Raw genomic sequence first — 27,309 nt, forward strand, 5'->3', positions numbered from 1 at the left:
TCGTACAGGTATGCGGGCATATTTCAATTGTGTATTCGTTATTCCGGGTTTTGTTTTTCTATTTTATTTGGTAAATACTGCCAAAGGAATCTATATTACGATATATATTTACTTTTCTGGCATTCTTTAAGTAACATTTACTCAAAATAAACGAATAGTACGTACAATATTTCGAAAAATAATGTTAATACATAAAATATCAATGTTCCTTATAGTCATAGCAAAATGTTCAAAGCTAGAACTGGTATGGTAACATAAATTAAAAGAGATACTAAACGCTCGTTTTTATTTTTGTGTGGAGCACTTTATTCTATTTTAATTTTTCGCAATGATATCTATTCATACGACACGCGAACACTGACTTGGTGCAGGAACATGTGTTTAATATATTGTTCCGCAAAAAAATGTGGCTATTGTTACAAGGAACATTAATTTTTATTGGTTAACTTTTTTAATCGTGTACGAAATGTTCTTTGCTTTTGAGGGTTTATGGGCGTTTAAACTTCTTGCAAGGGACGTACAGAAAACTATTAATTTGAATAAGTGGTATCTATAATAGTATTTCGAAGGATGCTTCATACTATCAGTTTACACTACGGGTCCTGCAAACAGCCCGTTTACACTAGGTCCTTAAAACAGTTCGTTTAAACGATGTTCTTTAAACAGTCCTTTACACGAGACCTTAAAACTGTCCGTTTACACGAGGTTTTTTAAACAGCCCGTTTACACGAGGTCCTACAAACAGCCCGTTTACACGAGGTCCTTAAAACAGTCCGTTTACACGAGGTCCTTAAAACAGTCCGTTTACACGAGCTCCTTAAAACTGTCCGTTTACACGAGGTCCTTTAAACTGTCCGTTTAAACGAGGTCCTTAATACAGTCCGTTTACACGAGGTCCTTAAAAAAGTCCGTTTTTACGAGGTTCTTTAAACAGTCCGTTGGAATGCCAGGTTCTTTAAACAGTCCGTTTACAAGCCAGGCCCTTAAAACAGTCCGTTTACACGAGCTCCTTTAAACAGTCCGTTTACACGAGGTCCTTAAAACTGTCCGTTTACACGAAGTCATTAATACAGTCCGTTTACACGATGTCTGTTAAAAAGTCCGTTTACATGCCAGGTCCTTTAAACAGTCCGTTTACAAGCCAGGCCCCTGAAACAGTCCGTTTACACGAGGTCCTTTAAACAGTCCGTTTACACGAGGTCCATAAACCAGTCCGTTTACATGAGGTTCTTTAAACAGTCCGTTTACACGAGGTCCTTCAAACAGTCCATTAACACGATGTCCTTAAAACAGTCCGTTTACACGAGGTCCTTAAAACGGTCCGTCTACACGACCTTCTTGAAACATTCCATTTACACGAGGTCCTTCAAACAGTCCGTTTACACGACAGGTCCTTAAAACAGTCCGTTTACACACGGTTCTTTTAATAGTCCGTTTACACGAGGTCCTTAAAACAGTCCATTTACACGAGATTCTTTAAACAGTCCGTTTATACGAGGTTCTTAAAACAGTCCGTTTACATGAGGTCCTGAAAAAAGTCCGTTTACACGACAAGTCCTTAAAACAGCCCGTTTACACGCCAGATCCTTAAAACAGTCCGTTTACACAAGGTCCTGAAAAAAAGTCCGTTTACACTAGGTCCTTTAAACATTCCGTTTACACGACAGGTCCTTAAATCAGTCCGTTTACAAGAGGTCCTTAAAACAGTCCGTTTACACGAGGTCCTAAAAACAGTCTGTTTACACGACATATCCTTAAAACAGTCCGTTTACACAAGGTCCTTCAAACAGACCTTTTACACGAGGTTCTTAAAACAGTCCGTTTACACGAGGTCCTGAAATCAGTCCGTTTACACGAGGTCCTGAAAACAGTCCGTTTACACGCCAGGTCCGTTAACAATCAGTTCACACGTACGTTAATTTGAAAATAATACAAACGTGTGTATTCCTCGCCTACAAAATCTTTGTATAATTTTTATACTTTTAGAAATTTTAATATGTTAATTATCATTCATGTATTTGTTTTTTTATAATTTTTAAAATATGTACATTAAAGTCGCGCAATATGTCTTTTACACCCAGCATTTGGTTGCGCCTAAAACGGTGCTATTTAAGTTATTTTTATCATGTGCGTGGTCCCTTCGTGGTCCAATTTACTTGTGGAAACAACTTCAGGCGCTATCAATCCCTCGCCATTATCAAATAAGCTTTGCCCATAAAATAGGTAGCACCTTTTGTCATATAAGATGCCATGCGCAAAAATACTGAAGTGATCAAGCTGTGCATGGTAAGTGCAATGTAGCCGTGCTGTACTCGGTACAGTGCGGTGTGGTTTCCTAACGGAAGTTATTGTTTTTGCTTGTTTATTCTTGAAAGCTAGAAATTAATAGTACACAGTAAACCCGTAGATTTATATCACTTAAAGAAATATTTAGTATATATTCACACATATAAATACAGAATAAACAGGTAAGACATAGTTGTTCAGACATTGATTCGAATGGCGTCATTTTTACACACGAGACCAAAATATGGTTTAGTTTTCGGATACGAATTTCGGATCTATTTTTTGACTAATAGCATGAATGATTACATGGAAAAGCTGTGAGGCTGAAATAGGGAATTAAATGTCTTTTTCATGGCTTGCTTTAAATTGCACAAACTAATTCCATTTTTCACAGCGTTTCCGTAATGGGCGTCCGGGCGTAAATTACGCCTAAAATCGGCAGTCGTACGACCGTTTTTCAAATGGTGGAACTCCCATGGATGTCCGATAATCCAATTTTAAACTGTTTTCTTATACACAGGACATACAAATCATAACAGTTAATCTGGTCATTCAATCTGTTAATCGCGCTCTGCTCTTAATCGCCATAAATGCAGCATGGGGTAGAAGATTATCCACTGATAAGAGATATAAGAGTATCGAATAATAAAGTCATATTACATTGCCATGTATGCTGACACAGATGCACCCACAAGAAATTCTCGGGTAACTTTCCGTTTGCCAAACTGTGCTGTTCAGCGTCCAATCAGTAATGAGAATGCGTATAAGGGCAGGGTAAACTGGCGATCATTATTTTTGATTGAGATCAGTTTTTAAGATTAGCGTTGATCGCAGATTGATTTACAAAGAATCACAGTGTTGAAATTTACGTACCAATAATATCCAAAGGTAATTAAACAGTACATGAAAGATGGTGGCGGGTACTATCATCATCACACCTTTTTACCATAAACAATTTCTTAAACAATAATTGTTTTTATTAGAAGATAAATGCAAATGGTGAGCAATTAATTACTTATGGCGAGTAAGTTGTGAAAACAACACCCGTTACAAATTGTATGAGGTAACTATTTAATTTAAGTAAAATGGGATTTCAATAGATGCAGAATACTGCATTTGAAGGCAGACAGTATGTGTTGAACATACCTAAACATACCTAAAATTCCGCAAGCACTTACAGTATCAATGGTGTTGGTCTGACATCAATGGTCTTTGATGTGAATGCCAAATTTCTACTGATTTTAAGCTGTAAGTCTGTAATGATCATCACATGGCCATTTTAAACAGAACATGAACAGAACAGAACCAGGGGTCTCACTAGGATTTTAAAGTAGGAGTCCAAAAGAAAAAAATAGTCTCATTTGATTGAATATTGTACAGGTTTTTAAATTTTCCGCAAAAAATCCATGTTCATAAAGAATGAATACAAAAAAATACATAATATAATTATTGGTTTCATTATTAAAACCCCAAATACAAAAATGTACATTAGGAATCCCTCTCATTATATTCTCTCTATTGTTACTTAAATAAAAAATCATGTTGAAAAAACAACAACAAAATAAACAACTCTGTGAATGAAAGTGCTTAATTTATTTACATACACAGACATACATTTATTTTTTTCTAAACAAAACATAATTTTAGGTCGCCGTGGTGTAATGGATATGGTGTCCGCCTAGCGTCCGGGAGGTCACGGGTTCGATCCCCACCGTGGGAGCGTTCTATAGATCTCCCACAAAGACACCAAGTACTGGTTCTAGGCCCAGGAAACGGACTCGAGAGCGTTTATATAAGCCTAAGGCTTTCGATGCAATCGAGCTAAAATAAATAGGTTTAAACTAAACTAAAACATAATTACTTTGCAAACATATTTCCTTTTGAAACAATAATAAAACCAGTTATATACACAAGTCTTTACAGTACAGGCAACGTGTACTTTGGCAAAAACGCGTGTCCGCGGTGTTCAATTTTCCCGATGGGTGACATTTCGCAGGGGCGGACACGCTACTGACCGCGGTGTTTGGCGAACACCCAAAATTGCCGCGATTGCACGCTATAGGGAACACCCGTGATCACCGCGATGCTGCGCAGCCACCGTAAACACCTGTCTGCGAGGGTCATTCACGCGTTTTAAATGTACATATACATGTACAAAATAAAATCATATACTTCATGTACATGTATATATTATGTGCACATTTATGCCTACTTAAACTCGGGCAGTACATGTACGTTAAGTCGGAAACTAAAATTAAGCGTTTAGATGATCAATACGATTAACTCTAATGGTGTTAATCAATGCAATTGCCCTTTTTGTTTTTACAAAATTGGGTTTCATTTCTCCTGATTTCCAGAAAATGACTTGTACATGTTGCATGAAATCTAAATATAGCGTGATTTTTATTTTATTCAGATGAAATGTCAATTCCAAATCATTCGCCAGCTACCATGGTACTTGAGAAGAAATTCACTACGAAACTTTAAATCGAAATTAAAAGATCCGAATGTTGTCTGCGCTACGAAGATTTTGTGTAAAAAATAAATACACCCACGCCAATTTTCGCACGCTTTTTATGGTTCAGAAAAAAGAAAATGAAAATATCATGGGCATAAATACATGTATTTATTTGTGGCTACAATTTGTAACAGAACATGAACTCTACACAACGCGCGCACTAGGCGTCGGGTGATTTACGAATGTTGGAATACACCTGTTCTGATTGGGCGCTTATTTCATCAAATCTTTAAATAGAAACATATGCCGAAATTCATTTGGTAGTTTAGAGATATGGCGAACGTTTGTGATTTTTGCATTTCTATCACACTTTTATCGTCAACATTGACCAGAATTTGCATGAAATTGGAAATCTCGGGATTATCGGGTAATGGACAGAGACGGGAATTTTTGCATGTATGCGGTAATTCGATTGTGATTGTTTGTAATTGTTGTTAATTTTTTAGACACCAAATGACACCTATAACATTCAAACGCACGGTTGATTCTTTCTGCAAATTGGTACCGACCTACATTTATGTTCAATTATTTTATTTCTAGCGAACACGATGATCACCACGGTAGATATTATGGGTACGCGGTGATTCGCGGTGTCCATCTTATGGAAAACGGCCCCCGCGAATATTTGATCTGAACACCCATCGCGGGGGTCGTTTCGTAAGCGAACACCGTTAAATGAACACTGTGACGAGTGGCGTTTGTCGAAGTACACGTTGCCTGTACTGTATCATTCACATCAATTAAACTTATGCCTCTAAAAACTGCAAGCTGTCTGCAGACATCAAAGGTCTTTGATCTGAATGCCAGGTTGCGGCCAGTTTCTAGGAAGTTAAAACTATAAATAGTTGTTATTCAGAACTCTCCAGTCTGGGTTTTTCCGATATTTGAGCACGTGCGGTAGGTACAAACAAAAGCTGACTAGTATATTTTAAAAGAGAGTGAATCAATAATTTCTCTTATCGCTGAATAGTAAACATCACTTTTCTGCTCAAACGTTCGTTATAGTTGATAAATACTATGATTTAATCATTTTTCTTTAGGTGAACTAATCTCGATCGTGTTTAATTTGTAAGAATACTATGTATACTATAATGCTGCATGTACATGTAAACAGCTTCGGTCACGTAACTGTGTAATTGCATATACTGTGCGAGGCCTGGGCATACAGTTTTAATGGAAGTTTGTCAGCAAAACTACAAGATATTGACCCCATCGTATATATATTATACCTTTCAAATATATTTAAAATCATACAGACAAGTACCAAACAACAAAAACCTTACTTTCCTCAGTCCATTCTTAGAAATATAACTAATATATCGTTCCATATCAGTTGGATATTTATATGTATGTCTATTGATTTAGCTCAGTGCTTTCCACAGGATTTTTGTCAGGCGCCCTGGGGCTGATAGGGGTGGTTCGGGAGGGGTGTCCCCTCCCGACGTTGATTTGAAAAAAACAAAAACATGTCAACATGTTCTGTGGTGCGTTATAACTCAAAGAAAAACAGTGTCAAAAGACGTCATTTGGTGCGCTATGACTCTTCAAGAAAATCCCCCAGTCATTTAAAAAAAATAATTTTTTTGTTGTTTGTTTTAAAACTTTCCCGCACAGATAGTAAAATTCCAACTCGAACAATTCCCCAATACATTCGTTTCAACCCGACTCTATTACTGTATACTTACTACTTTTCAATTTTCTATTTATTACCCCAAAATCCCGTTTATTCCGTTTGTATAAATCACTTTCTGGTAAATATTTCCGATAAAAGCTCTCAATTATTTCTTATACACAAACCTTGCCATTTTTCTATAGTATCAAATAAATTTTAAGTGACTATTTATAGATTTGATTAAAAATTGCCTATGAAAAAATGCATCAATCTCCTGACGTGTTGTGTGCTTGTTAAAACGCTCAATACACGCACAATGCACATGACGCAACGTTGTACATGCTGCATAATTTTCGCGCTCTTTTTAATTGAGAAAAAGATTTGACACAAAATAAATTTGCACTGCTAATTTGAAGCAAGAATATTTTAACAGTAACATTTACATACGGAAGTGTGTTTCGGATAAAAAACGCGTTAACATCCAGAGCTCCAGATCAGGGCCGTACAGTCGTAAATACGCCTTTTTCATGAAGATTTACGCATTTATTTTTATAAACTGGACGTACAATTACGACATTAATATCCATTTTACGCATTAACGAAAAAAATCTGGCCGTACCGATACGTCTGCGTCAGCGCGGTGTGATTTGTTGGTCTCTAACCTAACAGCGCTTTTCGTTAATTTAAATTACCGAAAAGTTGTAGACTGGGTTCATATATTAACCGAAAGCGGCTCAAATCAACACTTTGTTGTCATATAATACGGTGTCTTCTAACCATCCTGACATTAAATCTGTAAACCCAGAAAAAGACATTGTCGCCCCGATATTAAACGATTTGATTGCATCGGTGGCATAAACGTTAGAAAACACAATAGGAAACGGATGAGACAGTGAAATAAGTGTTCATTTTCTTAGCTTACTAGTTGGCTGTTTTTTCTTGTCAAGAAAAATGAAGAAATAGTATTAGTCATGAGTTTTAATGTGAAGTTGTATTAGCATCATAATTCAGAATGGAAAACCTAATACAGTAACTGTTTAAGAAGCTACATATATTTATTTTAATTGCTGCAAATGTTTCTGTAAAGTCAGTTATACACCCTTCAATATCCAAGAACACGTGTAGTACAGTACTACCTGTATTTTTGGATATGGTAGTACAGGTACTAATTGATTTTCAGCGTTACTCCTTTTCTTTCTGTCAGTGGCAGTACCGTTACTAATTTCGCAAATCCTAATCTGGAGCTCTGAACATCGACTAACGGGAATGGGTTTCGGATTACAAATTTAATTATTCCCATTTGAGATTTCAACAAATATTAACATTTGCGTTATGAATTCAACGATAATTTGGTTAAACACTTTAGGAGTCGAATAAATGTTTTGACGGAATTATGCATGAAATTCACGTTGTCCACAAGGATTACGGCTGATTGCCATCATCAGTCTTCTAAGTATCGATTATCGGACGAAACATTTACAAGTGTGCGTAATTAATTCAACGAAAATTTGTTCAAGCGCATTACGTGTCGAATAAATGTCAGAAAAACGAGGTGAATCAGTTCTACAAAGTATAAATGGACATGATGAAATATACATGTACTGGAATAAAATTGTTATGGCATAATTGTAACCAGGAGTTATTTGCCCAACTTAATCGCTATAAGTAATTAATTGTTTACCACTTGCAATTAATTTCTCGTATTAATTATGAGTCATAGGTAACACTTGTTTACAGTAAAAAGGTGTGATGATGACGCCCAAAACCGTCTTTAATGTACTGTACTGTACTAGATACCGGTTTAATATCATGTAAATGGTTTAACTTCTTGCTAATCAAGCTGCGATAAACTCTTACTTTGTGTCCGACGTCAATCAAAAATAATGGTCGATAGTTAACCCCGCCCTCATGAACATCGCAGTTTGACGACTGGAAAGTTACCTGATACATCCTTGTCAGCATTTAAATGACTGTGTAATGTGGCTAGAATAATCGATACACGCGTCTTATCAGTGGATTATCCATTACCCCATGTGGTGTTTATGGCGATTACTTGTGAAAGTAGGTACCGAGTGCTCTTTTAAAAGAGGGAATATTGATACACTGATAGGGAAACCTTGATTTTGTTTGACAATCTCCACTTTCTTTTACTGAAAAATAAACTGATTTGAAAATTATAAGCGCCCTGGGGACTCTGATTTTGAAATTCAAGCGCTCCGGCAAGGGATCGTTAAATGGCCTGTGGAAAGCCCTGTAGCTGTATTGTGATGCTTTTCTGTAATCTAATCAGAAAAGTAAAGACATTTATTTGCTTAAGACTATACCTTAAGATTAGAAGACACATCACTAAAGGGCTTTACCATACATTACTTTTATTTGCAATATCTATAAAGAATGCCGAAAAAAACAAGAACATCAATTATATTTTTCAGAAGAAATATTGCATATGTCAAGCCGTTTGTATAGGTCCCTTCATTGTAACCATACAGCTGACAAAGTCTGTTTTTCATGTCTTTTAAGGGTGTTAGCTACTGGACCCATTCGTATATAGGCGGCTGTACATCTGTATTTAGACTTTAATCTTGTATTTAACGGTTGACATACATGTATATCAGTGTTAGATTTGTTATGTGTAATTATTAATAATAATCGAAATAGTAATAACAACAAAATACTTTGATCTCGACATTTCCTAAAGGTAAACACTACTGTCGTTTAAAATACTTATTATCCACTACTGAATGGGAAGCAAATCGGATATCAACGTTACTGGTCATTACTGTATTAATGACAATGTTTGTACCTTCCGGGCCCTCAGAAATCGGAAAAACCCACAGCGTGCGTGTTCAGAATTAAATCAATTTGTAACACATTAGCAAGTGGCCATTTAAAACAGCATTAATCAATATTAAATTACTGGAAGATTATGCACATACTGTCAGATACAACATTTATACCTGAGTTCCATACATGTAGAGGATGGGATTGATTGGATTTTAAACAGGTGTGAGGAAATAAATTGTGTTGGCTGGAATTTAAATAGGAGGTTGCTTTACAAGCACTGTTTGTTTATGGATTTACTTGAAAAACCCAGTTATGCAAAAAAGGTGTGTCCAGGGGACTCTCAATTGGTTTCTGATAAGCGTCATTTGTCAAATTTATGTGTACAAATATGCTTAATTAAGCGTTTCCAAGAGTCCTGAGTACAAACTTTATTCACGTAAACTTTACAGTTTTTTGTGTTATATATATATATATATATATATATATATATATATATATATATATATATAATACATATGGTAATTAATACAACAGGATTATGCAATGAAGTATGGGTCATTATAGTTATCACATCTGTTTAACAGGATGAACTTAAGTTATATACAATCTATACATGTGTGTATTCATGCTTATTTGGTACTTTGATTTATTTCGTATGGAAATAAATATGTAATAAAATTGTATTGTTGGAACAAAATATATTATAATGAAATTATAATGTTATCTTATAATATTCTAATCTTATATCAAAATATAAGAAAATTGAATATAATCTAATAATCTAATCTTGTATAAAAATATCTTATAATCAAATAAATACATTACATGTAGTATAATGTATTCTATCAATGACTTGTCTGGTGTCTTGTATAAAATGACCAGTGTTTTAAATCTATCAATGCTACCATTGCGAATTTTAAAAGCTTTAGATATATATTTACTCGACATAAACAATTCAGATTTGTTGTTTGTATTAAACAGTTCAACTTAAACATACTAGGTCTATTTCTATAATAACTTTTTATATAAATTGGTCTTAAATGAGCATATGCTATACATTTAAACATCAAATGAAATTTGTCCTCGATCTCATTGGTAGGGCAGATTTTACAAATACATAATGTCTATCCAATTGTTCCTATCTACCAGTATGTATTCTCAAGTTATGGGATTATATACGTAATTTCATAAGTACAACTCTGAGATTTCTCGACACAATGAGATCTAGATAAGATTTAAATCCATGTGACAGGTTAAGTGTTTTATGCAAAGTTAAAACTCCACTATCTGTAACATTTTCTTGCCATTGTTGCAAATATTCATTAATTAGCTTTTTCCGAAATGTACAAATGAACTGGTTGGCATTTATAAGTATGTCACTACACCAAATATAATAAAATCTGTATCGTGTAAGAAGGTTCTTAACTTAACTAAACCAATTTGTTTTATTACTACTAACATCAAACTGTATAGCATCTTCTACAACTGACTTGGTAATAATTTTAGCACTATCTTTTAACTTTAACAAATAAAAAGGCACCAATCAATACTTCTATGCCAGAAATAACCAATAAAAAGGCACCAATCAATACTTATAAGTTCTATGCCAGAAATAACCAATAAAAAGGCACCAATCAATACTTCTATGCCAGAAATAACCAATAAAAAGGCACCAATCAATACTTCGATGCCAGAAATAACCAATAAAAAGGCACCAATCAATACTTCTATGCCAGAAATAACCAATAAAAAGGCACCAATCAATACTTCTATGCCAGAAATAACCAATAAAAAGGCACCAATCAATACTTCTATGCCAGCAATATGCACATGATGCTCATAGAGCAGTTATGAATAAACTTGATGGAAGATACATGTACATGTGAAAAATATTAGATATCCTACTGCATCTTGGGATTGTAAGCAGGTATAGAAATTTCAAAAGTTAACTAGTGTCCTGGAATATAAGGAGGTTGCTTTACAGCTACATGTATTGTTTGTTAATGTATTGACTTGAAAAATAAAGGCACAATGAGTTGCTCCTAGCTCTTTGAACAAACCAACGCTAGGTAACCGAGGGGGAGAAGGGGGTCAGACAGAAACTGACTATGCCTTGATACATATATGGGTAGATAAGGCCATTTACATAGAAGATCACTGGTTTGTTGATGGCCTTTTCAATCACGAATTGATCCAAATGCTGAAAAAACACAACAAACAGTTCACTGTTCATCCATCAATTGGCTTTATCACCCTAGAATAGCCTCCATCATCACAAAATGACAGCCTCCGCTAAGAAAATTTGTAGCAAGTTAAGTCAAGAAATAAACCAAATATGCATACAAATAACCAATTGCAGTCTCATCATGATGTGCAGGGGCTGCTTAAAAATTTTCGCAACAATTTTCATTTTGATATCATTGATTTTGTTAAAAGCATCAATAATTCACCATTCATGATGTACATGTATGCAACACAACAACACATTGTTGTGTAATAGCATTGTAGACAAATTTAAAACACAATTTTATATTCATTTGAGTGATCGTAGATTCTACCAGTAAGAGCCATCATGGATGTCTACCCAGCTCTAGTGACAACCCTTGAAAGCCAGGCAGCATCTGGGACAGCTGAGGCAAAAGGCATCCTACTGAAAGTGCGACAGGCATCATTCCTTCTGAGGACTGCCTTCCTTCTAGATGTGTTTGAGGTTGTGAACACACTGTGTCGTGCTTTCCAGAAGGACGAACTTGACATTGAAATAGTTAATGTGTCGGTTCAAAGCACTGTGGACACTCTAATTGATATGAAAGAAAGCAACGGAGTGGAATTAGAAAAAACGTACAGCGAAATTGTTGAAAGCAGGTACAAGGATGTGAAGCTGACTGATACGCAGCAAAACAGAATGGGCTTCCAGACAGCTTCTTCTTCATACCTGGACACACTTATAAATAACATCAAGGACAGGTTTGAAAAGGAGTCCATGGATAAACTGCAGCTGGCAAACAGAGTCATGAATCCTAAATATCTGCCTACTGTGCCAGCTGAGATTGGGAAATATGGAAAAATTGAGGTCCAAGAAATCTGCAAGTGGCTGGGTGCATGTGATGGTGAAGCAGCTGGGCTGATTGACAGCAACAGGATGATAAACAATTACCTACAATTCAAGATGGTCCTTAAACACATGAAAGGGCGTTCACTGAAAGTGGTGTGTCAGGAAGTCATATCTTCATACCAGGACATGTTTCCTGACTATGTTGTCTTAGCCAAGTACATCTTGACTGCACCAGTAACAAGTGTGGCATGTGAACGAGGCTTCTCCACCCAAAACCGACTAAAAACCAAGGCAAGGTCCAGGATGGAGCATAGCAAACTTACTAAACTAATCCGAATTGTGGAAGAGGGACCATCAGTATGTGCCTTTGATGCTAAAGAAGTTGCCAGGAATTTCATGAAAGGTAAAAACAGAAGAAAATAAAGAATAACATTTTGATGTCAAAAGGTGAATGGAGACTTGTGAATACATGCCTAAAAAGTATAGTGAATAAAAGTGTTAATGGTGCATGTTAATGAATGAAAAAATAGTTTATACCAGTATTTAAAGGTATTAAGGGGTTGGTATTAGTATTATTGATAAAAAGATTCTACATTGTATTACTTGTGTTCCTTCATATGAAACATTTTATATGCCAATACTGTTGTGTGAACTTCTAAATTAGAATGTAGGATTTTTTTTTAAAGTTGGTCTGACATTAAGAGTTATTTATAATTGATTTTTGGCATTGATAAACTTATTGGTAACATTTATGTTGATTGTGTATACATGATGCTTGATTTCTGTATTCCTTATGCTTGTTTTCTGTATTCCTGCTGCTTGATTTCTGTATTCCTGATGCTTGATATCTGTATTCCTGGTGCTTGATTTATGTATTGCTTTACAAAGAAGCAGTACTTCATAATTATATTTTTTGTCATTATCATTTTGTACCAATTTATTAACATTCTGTTATATTATTTATCATGATATTGTTATTTAATAATTTAATAAAGCAATATAAGTTAATAAGAAATTGTGTCACTCTTAGTCTTCTTTAATCTAAACGATTTGAATAAAACTTAACAGACAAAAAACACAATTCACGTTCACTTAATTGTGCGCTTCAAAATTGACCCCAGCATTTTTCAATTTGACTCCTCAAAATTTCAGTCCAGGAGTCATTGACTCCTGGGTTTAAAAATCTATTGAAATCCCTGCATAGAACATGGTTACAAAACAAATTAACCCTTTCAGTGCGGGACCGGATTTTAAAGGCCTTTGCAAACAGTTTGGATCCAGATGAGACGCCACAGAACGTGGCGTCTCATCAGGATCCAAACTGTTTGCTGTTCTGATAGTATTCTTTGAAAAAAATCGAAGAAAATGCTAATTTTAGAAATTCTGCAGACGACATTTTAGCAGACGACAAATTTCCCAGCATGCAAAGGGTTAAAATGTCAAACAACTGTCTGTAAACATAATTCGAGGGCTGAACGGAAAACTGCAGTATCTTCTTCTTTATTTAATATGAGTTACAACAGTTTTCCGTTCACCCCGAATTGACAATGTTCATTAAGGAATTTTTGTTATATTTTATTTAGACTCCAAATTGAAGATGCATATATTTGTATACAGACTTAAAGGCTAGATGGATTTCTGTTGTCAAATATTTTTACTTATTGTTTGGTGTCATGATCTTGACCAAACTTAACCCTAATGTTCAAGTACCTGTAAGATTTTTGCTTCTTTGATGCCAAGCCTTGGGGGTGAGATTTTGAATAGTGAAGTATATTTAGAGTGTCACAGAAAGAGAGCTTTAGGCTAAGTATTTATATTTTGCTATTACAAAGATGAAATGACCGATCTGACCCCAACAATTATTTAGTATCAAAAGCTGATGCTAATTAGTGTCTTATCAGATTTGAAACACAATGTCCAACTCTGTAATGTATTCTCTTTGACTGTTGTTGAGTCTTTACAGATAAACTCAATGACTATTATAAGAAGCCACTTTGAGGTACCTGGGTTATAGTCAATATTTGATAAGCCCTGGTCATTGCCTGTAACACAACAATATGTATTGACTTAAGTCAGGATTTCCGCACAAGGATTATTGTAAACAATGGTTTAAAACTAATAGGAGAAGGTATTGTAGTAAGAGTGTAAAATAGTTAAGTACATTCAGTATTGTAATTATTTAAAATGGTTGTTTTCTGCCAAGTTGTGTGTTGTAAGAATTAAGTGTAATTATCAGGTATTTTTAACATAGTGTATGACAAACTCTAGTCTAAATACATGCATATGAATAGTGTGACATTGAGGACTATATATTTAAATGAAATAAAGGTGAAATTTCACTTTATTTGTGTTAAGTGTTTTTAGTATTTGTACATGTATTCTTCTTACTTATTAATTTACTACCAACCAAATGTTAACTGTGTAACGTGATGATGGGATCCTTACTTGAAAAACTGAGTTTGTGGGTAATTTTTAACATACGAATTAAGCAAACAAAAACACATTTGACTTACACATTTATTTGTTTTGAGCATGTTAGATTTATCCTGATTATTTTGTTAATTTAAGTGATTTCTTTGATTTTTATGTCCCTCACCACTTTAGTGGGGGACATATTGTTTTTGCCCTGTCTATTGGTTGGTTTGTGTGTTTGTTTGCTCCAACTTTAACATTTTGCCATTTATGAACATAGCAACTTCATATTTGGCATGCATGTGTATCTTATGGAGCTGCACATTTTGAGTGGTAAAAGGTCGAGGTCAACCTTCAAGGTCAAATATATAGCTTCAAAGCGGCGCAGAAGGGGACATAGTGTTTCTGACAAACACATCTTGTTTAATATTAAGACAAAATAATATTGATAATTTTAATAATACTGAAATGGATTTGTGTTTGGACTTTGATTTCAATCCTTTTTATTCCTTGATGAATCAGCTACACGGTTTATACAGATTTCTTCTTATGGCCCCATTAGGGTGGCATATGGTTGTCTGACTGTCTGTCAGTTAGTCCGTCTGGCGTTCAGTTTCCAGAGTTCCAGATCAAGTTCGAGTTCCATTCCGTCAATTGATTTTTCCCAAAGTTATTGGCCTTGGAATTTTCTTTACAATAATAGTTGCATGGATTTTTTTCCTTAACGCTTGCAGATATGTACCTAATTTTTGGTGTGTGAGTCTACCTACATGACCTACAGATCAAGTTTGAGTTTCTTTCTGGTCCATTGATTTCTCTAAATCAACAATTTCCCAGATTTTTTTGTGAAACACTTTTAGATATTTTCTGGATTTTTGGTTTGAGTCTAACAGCATGACTTTTAGATCAAGGCGGGGTTTTGTTTTAAAATGAGGAGTCATCTGTGCCCTATGGACACATCATGTTTTAGTTAAAATGCTTGAAATTAAATCCAGCAGTCAGAAGGGTCAATCATTGCGGGTCTTCTTTTTATATTAATTTAAATAGATGTTCATAGACAATTTGAATTTGTGGCTGAGAGACACCCATAACATTCATGTAAGTGGCTAGCATATAATATTGGTTTCAACTTTCAACACTATACATGAATTGCATTCAAACCTTTATTACACGCATACAACTTTTTACAGTCCCCTACACCTTTAGGAATTCCAGACATTTCACATGATGTTGTCTCTCTTCGCAGATAAAGATGTAATCAGCCCAGGCAAGGTGTAGATGTGACATCATCGCCACTACAGGATGTCGTGGCGGGGCTCCAATAGCCATCTGGACGCTAATGTGCCAGGTAAGAAACCCATTGAGTAGCCTCCCTTGTTTGCCAGTTGAGAAACCCATAGAGTAGCCTCTCTTGTTTGCCAGATGAGGAACTCATAGAGTAGCCTCCCTTGTTTGCCAGGTGAGAAACCTATAGAGTCACCTCCCATAATACAATTGCCATAAGGCTTTTGCCTGGCCATTTTTGTAAAAATATAATTTTGGGATTGGAAATTTCTCGTGTAAAAAGTCCTCTAATTGAATATATCTCTTTATAATAAATCAAATTAGAAGGAAAAAATCATATAAATTATAGGTATATACTTTGTCACACCTGTAGATGGAATTCAAATAAAATTGAGATATAATAATCATTAGACCTTTATTTGAATTTTTTTTAATTGGATTTTTGTTTCAAATTGGGATGATTATTTTTTACCATTTTACTTTGGGAAAAGGTCCGTTCAACAGATATGACAGAAAAACTTGGTCTTTCAGTTTGAAAATATCAGGAGTTATTGCCCTTTGTCAGAACTGGGTTATTTGTTGAGGAGTCTTTTTCATGTTTTTTATGGTTGGTTCAGTACTCAGTAGTTAGTAACTCCTTCATTACAGATTTTTAAACTTATTGCATTCAAGTCAAAATTATGTACAATAGGCTCTTTGAAATAATTGTAACTTGTATATGTCGTGTGAGTGTGTTTATCTATGTACCGAATTATAACTCACCCCATGTATAACACGCATGCGCTTTTTAATAGCAAAAATGAAGAAAAAAATAACCTGAAAATCAAACCAAAAATCGGCCGCCATTTTTATATGCAATCAATTAATCCGGGTTATTGGAAAGTTTAATTATTCATTCAAAAGAGAAAGCTTCATTATGATAAGGAGCATGGGTTGCGTAGCACTAATTTTCTGACAATTTAGTAACTTTCTAGCAACAGACTAACAGTCCACATGCAATGCGTGTAAAGCATGTGAAAATAATAAATCATGTACATCATGTCATTCTTCCTCGGGGATTCCATGGGCTTTAAATTTGAATGCTGAATAAAATCTTAGGAGGGCATGGGAGACGGGGCTGTAGTTGTTGAGATATTGTTGCGCTCCTCTTATGTGCGGGGGAAACAGACACAGCAACTCAGTTATTTTATTAAATGATTTATTAATTCTAACTCTTGTCATAACCACTTTTAGGCAATAATCATATTTTGCTCACAAGATAAAAAACACAAAAGCCACAGTAACACTTGTGTAATCGTAATCCAAGTTTCAAAAGCGCGTTTGATTTAAACTCGCGAAATCGGTGGTGAGGGCAGTTGGCACCGAACACTTTAAAAACCACCGAACACTTTAAAAAACTATTTTACAGTTTAAAATGATCTTAAAAAACAACAGAATGATGTTATTTAAAGTTAAACTAATCCGTTTACATACGTAGAATTGATAAATCCAACAAGCGTATATTCCAGCGTCTTGAAATTCCAGCCCTACCGCTCTGAAACTACACAGACTATTTATAGCTCACAGAACGATTGCGTTGGTCAACAGGGTCGATCGAGTTTACACGGCCTATGGTCGACCAAAAATATGCACACAGACCATTATAGCATATGTGTAAACAATGACATTCCCTATAGAATGGCTTCATTAAAAAAATTACATATATTAACTTTATAGGATTAGGACTCGAACCTTAAACTGTGTTTAAAAGAAAAAACACGAGACAAGTGTTGCTATGGGGAGAAATAAACATGTTTATGATAAAAATCGTTCATCCTTATGCAAATTAAAACTGTAGGTGAACTTATTGTCGAAATTAACTGTGATGTTTATTGTAATAAAAAATGTACACATTTAAAGAAAACTGGGGCACATCAATATGTCAGTATTGACATACAACTGTTCATCTATTATGTTGGACATGTGATGTCATTGTTAGTCACACTACACAGGCCTGAATGTGATGTACATTGAAGGCTCCAAAGACCTGGACCAAACTAGAAAACACTAAGAATTCCCTGTTCACACCTACATGTACCTTTACCCGCGAATAAGACCTTGTTGAAACCTTAAAACTTTTCCAGCCCAACGTAAGCTGCCAATTTTGAAGTGCAAAAACACAGACAAAGAATTGTTTGTATATTTTATTCAAACATTTTAATTTTTGTAAACAACTGTTGCCACCCCGTTCATATCTGCTGTTATTGACTTTTTGTTGTTTCGACAACGGCCCCTCAGTCTGTAAGATAATACATGTAGATTTTAGTTCTAGTCTGTAAGATAATACATGTAGATTTTAGTTCTAGTTTATACTACATGTAATAAATCATCGGGCATTCAGCTGAGATGGCAAGTGCATATAGGTGGCACATTTTCTGCTTATTTGCTTTAGTCCCCGAGGCAAAAGCAATACATTCATAGAATAAATCTGTTAAAAAGCTTTTGTTTTCGGAGTAGTGGCGCTGCAGATCCTAAGGGAGGTAACAGTGACAAGAAAACTGTCTCTAGCATGCAATGTCCATTCACAGGGGACCTTACTCTCTCAGTTAAATGTTGATTTATGTAAACTTGTATTTGATTGTTCCCAGCAAACCTGACAGAATGTGGAAATTACTTCTAATTGTGTGTCTAAACTGGCATATAATCCATTATAATGAGTTCTAATTTTCATGATTACGTCCACATTGGTGTACTAAGTTGGGCGATAAAACATTTTCTGAAATCAAGTATTAACAAATCAGCCTATGACAGAATGTTTTTAGTTCTGTACATTAATATTCTGGTGTTATTCTTTTCAATGGGTTCCAAATTTCAGTGCGACTGAGCTGGAATTAGTTGCACTTTATACTTTGAACAGTCTGTACAGTGGGTTCTTAAATGGAGACCTATATTGTTGTATGTTACAAAAGTCAAAGAGACTACTATTGACTTTAGTTTCTTTTCAAAGTGTAAATCTTCAAGTTATTGGAAAGATTTTGTTGTTTGCCACTGTATCTAAAAGCATGCAATAAATGAGTTGAGCCTTACTATGTGATAATGGGGCTTAATGAGTGTGGTTTGTCGTCCCAGTGGGATAATGGGGCTTATTGAGTGTGGTTTGCCGTCCCAGTGGGATAATGGGGCTTAATGAGTGTGGTTTGCCGTCCCAGTGGAATAATGGGCCTTAATGAGTGTGGTTTGTCGTCCCAGTGGGATAATGGGGCTTAATGAGTGTGGTTTGCCATCCCAGTGGGATAATGGGGCTTAATGAGTATGGTTTGTCTTCCCAGTGGGATAATGGGGCTTAATGAGTGTGGTTTGTCGTCCCAGTGGGATATTGGGGCTTAATGAGTGTGGTTTGCCGTCCCAGTGGGATAATGGGGCTTAATGAGTGTGGTTTGTCGTCCCAGTGGGATAATGGGGCTTAATGAGTGTGGTTTGCCGTCCCAGTGGGATAATGGGGCTTAATGAGTGTGGTTTGTCATCCCAGTGGGATAATGGGGCTTAATGAGTGTGGTTTGTCATCCCAGTGGGATAATGGGGCTTAATGAGCGTGGTTTGCCGTCCCAGTGGGATAATGGGGCTTAATGAGTGTGGTTTGTCATCCCAGTGGGATAATGGGGCTTAATGAGTGTGGTTTGCCATCCATGATTAGCCTTCGCAGTCCACACAGGCTATAAGGGGCAACATTTTCTGTCTTAACTGGATTTCAGCTAAGAATAGACTTCCTTTAAACGAAAACTCCCATTAAAGCGGAAAGTGTCGTCCCTGCTCAGCCTGTGCTGACTGAACAGGCTTATCTCAAATGACACTGTTTGCAAATGCATTAAGCCCTATTTTCCCAGGTGAGTGGGTGGGTGGGCGGGCGGGCGGCGTTCACAGCAGTGTCCGCTTTGTAATTCAAATAGTTTTCATCCGATCTTCACCAAACTTGGTCAGAAGTTTTATCTAGACAATATCTAGGTCAAGTTCGAATATGGGTTATGCCGGGCTAAAAACTAGGTCACAGGGTCACTTAGTGCATTTCAAGCATTTAGCATGGTGTCCGCTCTCTAATTGAAGTAGTTTTTATCCGATCTTCACCAAACTTGGTCAGAAGTTGTATCTGGACAATATCTAGGTCAAGTTCGTTTATGGGTCATGCTGGTTCAAAACTAGGTCACGGGGTCACTTAGTGCATTTCAAGCATTTAGCATGGTGTCCGCTCTGTAATAGAAGTAGTTTTCATCCAAAAAACACCATACTTGGTCAGAAGTTGTATCTAGACAATATCTAGGTCAAGTTTGAATATGGGTCATGCAGGGTCAAAAACTAGGTCACAGGGTCACTTAGTGCATTTCAAGCATTTAGCATGGTGTCCGCTCTCTAACTGAAGTAGTTTTCATCTGATCTTCACCAAATTTGGTCAGAAGTTGTGTCTAGATGATATGTAGGTCAAGTTCAAATATGGGTCATGGTAAAGTTATCAAGTTGTCCAAAACCTTCAAAGGGGCGTATCTTGTGACAGTTTGGCACTCTTGTTTTTGTTTGATATTGTGCATGGACTGCAGTGTTTTTGTTCATTCAAAATAGGGTCTGGTAATCCGCCCCATTCCCAAGTGAAACAAGTAGATATTTTTCCCTAATGGAGCTTAAAAATTCCCAATGGAAGGTTTAAAAAAGTATGAATATATATATATATATATATATATATATATATATATATATATATATATATATATATATATATATATATATATATACTTTTTGTAGATCTCAATATATTGTTCATCTACCATCCATATAAGTTCAACCTTATAAGTTAATATAATACTGAAAACACTTATATTCTCAATTTTGCCGCATTTTTAGCAAAACAACAACACTAATTTCCCAATTTTCCCAATTATAGTCAAAACGCTGGAGATTTTCCCAATCCTTACGGAACCAGGCCCCATTAAAAAAATAGTTCAATTTGCGTTTTGATATCAAAGCTGGATAAACATTGAAGGAATGAACACATGCCCTAATTAGTGGCCAGAGTGTTCATTTCATTGGTTGGCCTTGTTTTGTTGATTTGCATTCTTTTGAAATTTAATTACAATTACATTAATGTAAACAGATAGCCATGGCCTATTGTGGGATGCTCCTCTTTAGCCATGTAAGATATTTTTTGGTTTTAAGTATCATTTGTTATATTGGAGTTAATTTGTTAACTCGTGTTCTTCAGTTTATGTGCTGGATTTAATCTTTGAGTTCTTCTTCATGTTTTTATTTAAATTAAAAAAGATTAATAAGTCTGGAGAAAGGGATTTTTAAATTATTTGATATTAAAATAAACAGCTTTTGCACAAATGTCTTGGTGCTTGTAAGTTGAAGTTGTGCCTTTAGACCCTATGTTGACTTCTCTGATTTGTTTGTTGAGCTTCTTGAAGAGATATTAATAGACTGAAGTGAATTGTGTCATTTCAACACCGGATTTTGATGCGCTCTTGTTATTTTTGTTGTTTTTGATGATGGTGTTCAAAGTGGCTGTTGTCAAGTATGAGAAAGGGGAGATAAAAAAAATTGTGATGGTGAATAACTCTAGTGAGTGACCCTTGAAACTACTGTGTTGAATGAATTAGGTTTTGCTTTATAAGTTTTCATATATCGAATTAAACATGGCATTTGATGTTAAACTTCCATCTACATGGAGCATGCTGTTGTTCTCTTAAAGGGGCCTTTTCACAGATTTGGGAATGTTTTGAAGTTTTTCATAAAATGCTTTATATTGATAAATGTGAACTTGATATAAAAAGCTCCAGTTAAAAATCAAAAATAAAATTTAAAAAAGAAAAAAAAGGTAACCCTCCACAGGGCTCGAACCACTGACTCCTGGAGTAAAAAGTCTAACACTTAGACCACTGGGCCATCCTTCCGGATACAATGCCAGATGTATTTTATACTCTATCAAAGCAATCCTTGTAGTTTCACAGAATATAACGACAGCAACAGAACTCTCCAAATTATTCATTTGTTTCGCGTTGCAACGCTTTATAATTTTCGGATTTTCAAATTGTCAAAAAAATGCATATAATGTTTATTTTAGAGCATGGTAAGTTCAGTATTACTGTTTCCTCACAAATATCATAACTACAACGAATATTTGCAAATCTGAAACAACTTTTTTCAATTTTGTCAATTTACCCAAACGTGAAAAGGCCCCTTTAATGATTGTAATCACATGTGCTCACTAGGTACCCATCTTAATTAATTACTTAAAACACACTATTATGTGAAATTGAAATAAGACATCCATCTTTGAATAAACTACATTGATGCTTTTTTTTAACAATGCTTCAAACTCAGTTTTACATCTTGTATTTATTAATTTTAGCAAATTATCAGTTTGATCTGTAATTGAATTATTTAAATTTATTTGATCACAAAATGAATGCTGGTTTTGAAATTTCTCTAAATCTTTTCCTGTGTCCATGCATGCATGAACGATGGAACACTGTTAAACAAATAGTTAAAATGATATAAAACATTATTACTTCTAATGAAAAGTCATGAACAAATGCTTTTTTTATTCAAAATATCATAACAAAACATGTAATGAACATTTATGAGTGGGAATGTGCCAAAGTGATGTCCATCCTAAGTTAAATTTCATATTCCAAGTTCACAATAATAAAGTGTTTCAAGATTGTATATTGCACATGACCAGCATGATGCAATCTTTGAAGTTAAAGACTTATTACTAGAACCAAGATCTACACTAAATTTTATTGCACTTTGTTGTTCACGCCCCTGGTAACCTAATCTTAAAAAAAATACTGCAGAAAGATATTGATTATTAACATTTAAAGGGTCAGTCAACCAAATTGACAAAAAAACAAAAGTTCTAAAATACTGTCATTAAATGCTTTATATTGATAAATTTAAACATTGGATCTAAACATCTCCAGTAAAAAGTTAAGAATGAAATGGAAAAAAAAGAAAAAAAAGTAGCTCGAACAGGGCTCGAACCACTGACCCTTGAGTAAAATGAGTAAAAAGTCTCCCAAGTAGACCACTCGGCCATCCATGCTCATACAATGAGCGTTGTATTTTATACTTTACATAAGCAATCCTCGTAGTTTCACAATAAAACGACAACAACAGAACTCTCCAAATTACCTGGTAGACATACTCAGTAAAATTTTATTACTGAATATACTGAAAATATGAAAACTGAATAACATTTTTCAGCTCATGTCATATACGTGTACCATTCATTATATTGTAATCAATATTTAAACTAATAGTTGTAAAGAAATATGGTATTTTAGATTTTTTCTTTTTTTTTTTCGTGATATATAGCAATCTGGACATCTGGTTAACCGCCCCTTTAATGTCTTCTTAGCAACAAAACTCATCAAGATTATACAACATTTAATAATATTCTGACAGTTTCTGTAAAATCCTTTGTTTAAAATTGATGTAATCAAATAAATTTTGTAAATCCAAAAATGTAATATTTTTCTCTGAAAATATTAATTTAACATGATAATGACAAATTAAATTATTAAAGTTTCCAAGAGCCGGGGCATCATTTTTGGGTAGCTCGGGTACAATGTACTTTGAAACAAACATTAAATATGTTGTTTTCTAATTTTGATAAAGCACTGTTTTGATGACTACAATTACCTGATGTTGTTGTATGATTTCAGATTATCAGAAGATGTTGCAGGGTCGAGCCCCAGCCTCAGGTGGGTAGTGGAACTCTTAAAAGGGATCATTGTCTTAAAATGTCTTTGGAATCCTTGGGAAATATCTATATATATATAACAATATAACAGTGATAGAAACATTTCCAAAGTTCTAAAACATTAATTGTTTTGCCAAAAATAACAGCAAAAAGTGTACATTTTCTAGAAAATCTGACAAATATTTTCCCATAAAGATGCATAATTTTCCCAATTAACTTAATAATTAGGTAATGGAGTGTATTATACAGGGATATAAATCCAAAGCACTTAATGATATTATTTAAAAAGTGCAATTAAACATGCAATTATTAACAATTAGAATATTGTTATTTATTATCATATTAGTAATGATTCTGTTTTCCCAACTTCATGGTTTATCACACGTTTCCCCCCAATCAGGCTGTAGAATATATAGCAAACAAATCACTGTGAAAGATTCATATGTGTCATGTTCTGAGAAAACTGGGCATAATGCACGTGCGTAAAGTGTCATCCCAGATTAGCCTGTGCAGTCCGCACAGGCTAATCAGGGAAAACACTTTCTGCTTTTATGATATTTTTCGTTTAAATTAAGTCTCTTTTTAGCAAAAATCCAATTTAGGCGGAAAGTGTTGTCCCTGATTAGCCTGTGCAGACTGCACAGGCTAATCTGGGACAACACTTTACGCACATGCATTATGCCCTGTTTCTGATGTTTTTGCAGGATGGAGCAGCACCCAGCCATCTCTACCTTCCTACTCCAGTCGGTTCCCAGCAGCAAGTTCAGGCAGCTACCTGCATGCCAGGAACCAGTCAGGGTTAGCTAGAACCGGTTCCCACCCTGGCTACTCAACCACTTACCAGCCGGGTAAATACGGGGTACCGGTGGAATCATCCGGGTACAATGCAACCAGTCTGTCAAATTATAGGTCATTAGCACCGGATGAGAACAGCCATTGGTCGGAAAATGTGTATAATGATAAGACTTATGGGTACGTAGGTCGTGAGTTTGACCTTGAACCCTACAGGAGTGCAGCTCACAGGGTAACGGACTATGCCAGTGATTCTGGCCAAAGATCTCATTCTACTAAGCGGGTGGACTATTCTAGTGATTCTGGCCGCAACCACATCGGTCGTCCGTCCATCTCTGATTACTCCAGCGACAGCGGAATGAACCCTCGACATCAACGCCAGCGTTCGAGTGACTTTGAGTTGGAGATACCAAGCCCGGACACGTCTCGCAGTCAATCCCGGTCGCACAATGAGGATATTTTCAGTTCACCAGTGAAAAGCAGCATCCAGGCAGCAGACTTTGAACGATTCAACAACAATCAGGCAAGCTTTGATGACGATGAGCAGCCTGGGCAGCTGCAGCATAATCATTACAGGAAGATTTCGCAGAGCGAACCAAACCTAGATTCTCATAATGAGGCCAAGAGGAATGGCAATAAAGCCGAGAGACGTTCAGATGGTCACAGTGATGACCAGGACAGTGGTCCCGACCGTGAAATGGGGAAACAGAACAGCGATACCTTCCGGGAAAACTTCACCTCCCCGCCTCTCTACCACGGCAATGTTGCTGACTTGACACTGGTCCAACATGGTAAGATGCTGCGGGGAAAACCCAGCAACCTGACAAGCTGGCAGCAAGAGCAGCGCTCCCCGCCAAGCCCTCGCGACCTTGACCTTCACACGAGGCTGTCCTTGAAGCCAGGCTTGGTTCATAGGCCGTACTCTCAGGACAAGGTATCATGTTAACGTTGTAGATTTTATTGACCTCTTTGGGCTATTCAAATTATGCCCCCTTCAAAGTGTATATTGCTTAACATTTGCCTTTGGCTGATATAGTTGTTTCAAAAGAAGACACATGTAGATTTTTAGGTCACCAGGTCAAAGGTCAAAGTCCCATGGGTTTGTGTAAAGAAATTAGTTTCTTCATGATAGCCAGAGAATGCTTTGACATGAATTTAAATTGGTATGCTTGTTGCTTTTAAGGAATGAATGATGGCCGTAGATTTTCAGGTCAATATGTCAAAGGTCACGGTTACAAGGCTTGTAACAGGACATAAGTCTCTGCACCATATGATCATGCAAATTATTTTATTGTTCAAAATCGAGGCCTGTTATCGGGTCCCCCATTCCAAATGGAAAAGAAATATATATTTTTCCCAAATTTGGACCTAAAAATTCCCAATTGAAAGTGTTTTTGTTTTTTTAGAGCAGCATTTTTTTTTATCTCCCATGGAGCTCTACAAGTAAGACTTTTTTAAAGGAAATTTTTAAAACACTAATTCATATTTTGAAGCATTTGTTAGCAAAATAACAAAAACACTAATTTCCCAATTGTGGTCAAAACGCGGTGATTTTTCCCAATCCACAGGGACCCGGCCCCATTCCCAAAACAGTGAAAAAAAATCTGTTATGTTGTTGTTACATGGGTGGAAAATAAGCCCTCTACTAATATTGAGGTCACCAGGTCGATGGTCAAGGCCTATGGGGCTTGTGTCTAGAAATTGTGTTCCACACTATTTCTAGAGAATTTGTTGGATTATAATATCATAAATTAAAATGCGGCTTAGTCTTGACAACCCCATTTTTTGTAAATCAAGAGATATTGGATCAAGGTCACGGAAACAGCTGCTGCAGGGGGTGGGGCATACATGCGTTAACAATCATCTCTTCCTTTACCTTGAATGTTAATTAATCGTCAGGCAGTATCAAATTACAATAGAAAATTCAGTTTAAAATATTTGCCTTTGAATTTCAAAAGGAACCCTTACCTGTTACAGGCGTTAAATTATGTATAAATTATCTATAATATAATATTCCAACTTGATACTTAACTAGATAAATAAAAAGTAAAATAATTACCGCTAAAATATATGTTGAAAAGCTATGGTATGACTAAGAAGTTTGAGCAAAGAACAATTCTATATTTCAGAAAGCGTTCCGTGACAGAGAGTTCTCCAGTGATAACAACACAGACTCAGATCTGTTGCGGCAGAATGAGTAAGGATTAAACTGCCGTGGATATTGGGCAATGCACAATAATCTTTAAGAAAACATAGAGAACATACAGTCAATCTTGTGCTTGCGACCACTTGAATTAAGTGACTTTTGTCTTATGCGACCACTTTAAATCTCGCCTGAGCGTTTTAACTATATTTTCATATTGTATTAAGCGACTTGTGTCTTACGCGACCAGCCACTGCTGATTTTAGTGTATTTTGATGCTCAAGTCTTGAATTAAGCGACCGCTTTAAGGTAAAAGTGGAAAATCAGTTGACCGTTCAGGGACAAGTCAGTTTTGATTGTTTATCTAAGCCGATAACATGACTGATTACACCTTTGTTTTAATTTCACACCAGCCATTTTCCTTTGTCTCAATGACCGGTTCTGACCGGTGTTAATGCTGACTGCGTATCAATTTTTGGTGTCGAATAATACAGTGAGGTATTGCCAACAGTCTACGGGTTATAGAGTTTACTATCTGGGACGTTAAGTGACAAATTTGATCGCCGATTTTATTGCAGAAACAATGCGCCGACGCGACAAACATTTTCACAGTGTTCTCGAGAGGTGTAAAAAATAAAATATTAATCGGTAACATGTAGCGAAATCTGTTCATTAAAAAATGTACTGGTAA

General features: G+C 35.7%; 1 protein-coding gene across 7 annotated transcripts in view; it reads left to right on the top strand.

The window, feature by feature from the left end:
* The first annotated feature begins 2,327 nt into the window (after positions 1–2,327).
* The window catches only part of LOC127853365 (centrosomal protein of 85 kDa-like), a 58,455-nt gene continuing 33,473 nt past the window's right edge, over positions 2,328–27,309 (top strand). For all 7 annotated transcript variants that reach the window (XM_052387838.1, XM_052387836.1, XM_052387839.1 and 4 more), the window contains exons 1-5: positions 2,328–2,468; positions 15,914–16,015; positions 23,646–23,684; positions 24,388–25,409; positions 26,605–26,672. In XM_052387838.1, coding sequence (XP_052243798.1) covers positions 15,970–16,015; positions 23,646–23,684; positions 24,388–25,409; positions 26,605–26,672 — 1,175 coding nt within the window. In that variant the 5' untranslated portion in view covers positions 2,328–2,468; positions 15,914–15,969. The remainder of the gene's footprint in view (positions 2,469–15,913; positions 16,016–23,645; positions 23,685–24,387; positions 25,410–26,604; positions 26,673–27,309) is intronic.

Source organism: Dreissena polymorpha, chromosome 12 (genome assembly GCF_020536995.1).
Source record: "Dreissena polymorpha isolate Duluth1 chromosome 12, UMN_Dpol_1.0, whole genome shotgun sequence".
Lineage (NCBI taxonomy): Eukaryota > Metazoa > Mollusca > Bivalvia > Myida > Dreissenidae > Dreissena > Dreissena polymorpha.